The 4,081-nt window shown below is 37.7% G+C and overlaps 1 protein-coding gene across 1 annotated transcript in view; it reads left to right on the forward strand.

Annotated features, from left to right (window-relative positions):
• Nucleotides 1-74: 74 nt before the first annotated feature.
• Nucleotides 75-4,081, forward strand: part of RPF1 (ribosome production factor 1 homolog) — a gene marked incomplete at its 5' end in the record, with an annotated part of 5,296 nt that continues 1,289 nt past the window's right edge. Inside the window, 5 exon segments of the mRNA XM_010168275.1 lie at nt 75-131; nt 1,088-1,168; nt 1,578-1,673; nt 2,374-2,527; nt 3,133-3,256. Coding sequence (XP_010166577.1) covers nt 75-131; nt 1,088-1,168; nt 1,578-1,673; nt 2,374-2,527; nt 3,133-3,256 — 512 coding nt within the window.

Here is a 4,081-nt window from a genome sequence, read left to right on the forward strand (position 1 = left end):
GCGGTACCGGGGGGCGGGGAGGGCCCCGGCCGGGCGCGGGTCTGTCTAACGGATCGCTCTCCCTCTCCCGCTAGGAGAAGCTGGCCGCCAAGAAGAAGCGGAGGAAGGAGCGGGAAGCCCTCGGGGACAAAGTAAGGGCTCCGGTGGTGGCGAGGCCGCCCCCGCCGCCGCAGGGCAGCCGTGCTCCGCCGCCAGCGGGAAGGGCTCGCCGTGGTGGTGGTTCCTCCGCTCAGCCTTGTGCCGGGGGGCTCTTCCGTTCCGTGAGGGAAGCGGGTTCCCCCCAGCCCGCAGTGGGGCGGAGCCGTGACCCCGTGGGATCCTCCGGGACGCTGTGTGGTACACGGGGGTGTCAGACCGCCGAGCTGAGGAGCGTTGTCGGTCCGGTGTTAAGCGGAGCTGCCACCGGGAGCTGTAAGCTAATAACGCATAAAAGCAGGCCCTTCCCGAAGAGTCCCCTCTGTCTGATGTGATTGCTATGGCATTGTGTTGACGTTATTAGGAATTACACTCTAATAAGTAATTTCTATCCAAATCAGTTGTGTGCTGGTTTCCAAGCCTGGTCACGAAGAAGGGTTTTGCTTCTTTTCCGGACCTGCTTCAAAAGCATATTGATAGTTGAAGGTAGTCAGTTGTGAGTTTCTGTATTACCAGAATCTCACAAGAGCAGTGTAAGTAAACAGGGTAAACATTACAGGCTACTAGTGGTTAAATTGTAGATGTCAAGGCTAAAATGTGCTGCTGTAGAAAATAGAGCTTTTTTCCTTCCATGGAAGAGAAGAAAAGTGCACAGAAAGTTCCCGTTTTTGTTTTGTTTGGGAGCCCCGTTTCTTAAGTAGACTGAAATTAAGCAGTGTCACTGTTCTAGCAATGCTCCTCCTCCAGGTGATGCTCTCTGGTGTCTCAATACCCATGCATATTTTTAGTCAAGGCGATGTAACTTCTTTTTTAAAAGCTGGCATAAAATAAATAATACTTCTAATTCTGTGTAGAAATATACACAATATCATGGTGGTATGAATGTGTTTTTCAGAATACACTTAGAAATTACACTAATGTGTTGTGTTAATAAACGTAATGTTTATTTTAGGCACCTCCAAAAGCCATACCAAAGACTATTGAAAATCAGAGAATTTATGATGAAACAACTGTAGATCCCAATGATGAAGAGGTAACTGTTTAATTTCTGCATATGCTATTAAGTTAACCCTTCTTTTTCCAACAAGGGACATAAAATAGATTGATGAAACTTAACATTCACCACTCTGCTGTTAGGCTGTTGATTAATTACTTTTTACATGTGATGATTTTACCAAGAGGTGATGTCATTCTTTCATTATCTACATTAGATAATTGCCTTTTGCATTACTGTTACTGATAGTAAAACCTGCCAGTGTTCATCACACTGGGTTTTTAAAAATGTGAAGACCACATGCCTTGTGATGATTAATTATAGGATAGATCTTGTGAATTGAAATTTTTCTTACTAAATTCAATTTCATCAGAATTTAGATCAGATTGAATTATTGTTCTTCAGTCATTTCATATATGGTGGATTAACAAGACTTCTCTTCTTCCAGGTTGCTTTTGATGAAGCAACTGATGAATTTGCACCGTACTTCAACAGACAGACAGTTCCCAAGATTCTTATTACAACATCGGACAGACCTCGTGGGGTGCGTGTGTTTTAACTTGGAGAGTTCTGAGCAGTCAGTTAGTTGTAACATACCAAGGTTTTTGTACTGTGATTGGTAAATTAAAGCTGAAAATATTATCTTTCACATGGATATTTTTCTGTTGTTTTATTTAGTGACTATCAATAACCTTTTATAGTTTCTCTAGCACTGTTTTCTTCATAACAAAAAACAACCTTGTGTATGTTCTTGTATGCAAATGATATGCATTACCTAACCAGAGAGATTACTAATATTTGTGAAAACCATAAAAGAAGTGCTTTTAAAAATAGGAAAAAATACACTTCAAATAGTTTATCTGTAAACTGAGACATTAGTACCTGAAGTAGTAGTTATATTGTATCTTGAAATGTTACAAACTTTTTTTTAAACTGATGTCTTTAATAAATAATGAGTTTGGAGGGTATGCTTTTGGAATTTTCCTACTTTTCTATGATTGAGGGAAGAAAAAAAAATCCTTTTAAAAAAAAAAAAGTCCCTGGTGTGCTGCAGTCTTTACTGCAAATAATTTATTTTCCACTGACTGATTGTAGTAATTTAATAGCTGGTCTTAAAATGTTTACAGAAATACTGGAAGTAATATATCATGGAGGGCAATTGGAAAGAGCAACCCTCCGTTCTCCTTATATTTCAATTTGGCAGTGTATTTACCACATTGCAATTTAACTCACCTGTTTTGCAGAGAACAGTGAGATTCTGTGAACAACTGTCTACTGTTATACCTAACTCACATGTCTACTATCGAAGAGGACTGGCTTTGAAAAGAATTATTCCACAGTGTATTGCAAGGGACTTCACGGATTTAATTGTCATTAATGAAGATCGCAAAATACCAAGTATCCTTTTTTGTATTTATTAAAATAGCTATACTAGCTCTGGGCCTGCTAGGGAAAAAAAAAAGAAAATGATTTTGTAGTGTTCACCAAAGATCTACTTTATTCTGGATTTTCTCTCTTCACCGTGCAGCTTACAGTGTAACTACAGAGTTAAAAATCAGTGTACCAGCTTGAGTATCTGATGGTTAATGGAACTTGGAATTATTAAAGAAAGTGTGTTGGCTTTTTTTTTTTTTTTTTAGGTTATAATACATGTGTAAACATTGTTACTATTTCAGTAAATTTAACTGTTTGATTAATTAACAAGCTTTTCTGACCAGGAAGTCCCATTTAGTTTTGCTGACTAGATAAAACATTAGTAATTAGTAAGTGAGAAAGCATTAGAAGGTAACTGATTAGCTATTGAAACAAACTTTAATGGACGTTCTTCAGAACACTAGTTAACTAGTTTATGAATGTATGTTTGAAAATACAATGAAACCTTGTAAATCAGGCATAGATTATAGACGTAATACTCTAATGTAATACTGTGTTTTGCAGAAAATGTTCCTCTGTAAATTACATGTTGAATTTTACCAGCCTCTTTTCCTTAACCTGGTGAACAGATGGTATGCTTTTAAGTCATCTGCCTGATGGTCCTACAGCTCACTTCAGAATGAGTAGTGTCCGTTTGCGTAAAGAAATAAAGGTGAGACTCCAACAAAATTTTAAAAATTAGTAGTCTGTTGTTTAGTGATAAATACATCAACTTGGAACTGTCAAAACTGGTTGCACTTTTGTACAATTCAGCTGATTTTGTAAAGGTGTGTTTTTCATAAGCTAACAGGAGGCTAAGGACTAGTATATTCTGCTTCCATAGTTATTTGCTGAATTTCTTTAACTGTCTGCCAAGTACTTTTATACTGCCAATAAATAGCAGCTGATAACCTACATCAATTAGGAATACCCAATGCATAGTTTACACAGAATACAGTATATAAAAATCATCAGTATAAAAGATTTCAATAGATGTAGTTCCTAGTCTTGAATAAAACCTAGTTTTTCTTATTCTTACAGCCCAGTCACCTCTTCTATAGTAAGTACTGCTTACTTAGCCCTAAATGATTTGCAGTAAAATGGGTTTTTTTTCTCTTTTGAAATAAGTTCTTTTTTAAACTTCATCTGTTCTTATTAAAGAACCCTTTATCCTCTTAGTCCTGTGTGTTCTTTAGTTGGTACAGAGAAGACTCTTGTGATAGACAGACTGCATTATTTGCTTAATGAGTGCTGCCAGGAATGGAAATCAGTTCAGGAGAGGAAACGTAAAATTATTTATTCGTGCTTTTTCATTCAGTTTATATTGTTGAACCAAAGATCCTTATGTTACCAGCTGTTCCTTCACTTGTATACAAACTTAGACTGTGTTTGAAAAAAGATTAGGGCATGTTATCAGCCCTGTTGCAAGAATTTTGCCCTGGCTGTCTTCCCCCCATTTCATTTCAAACTCTTCTTTGATAATACGAACTAACAGTTTTGCATTCAATCTGTTCTTTGTGTTCTCATGTTTTACTCTCA

Source organism: Antrostomus carolinensis, unplaced genomic scaffold, assembly GCF_000700745.2.
Source record: "Antrostomus carolinensis isolate BGI_N321 unplaced genomic scaffold, ASM70074v2 scaffold40555, whole genome shotgun sequence".
In the NCBI taxonomy this organism is placed as follows: Eukaryota; Metazoa; Chordata; class Aves; order Caprimulgiformes; family Caprimulgidae; genus Antrostomus; species Antrostomus carolinensis.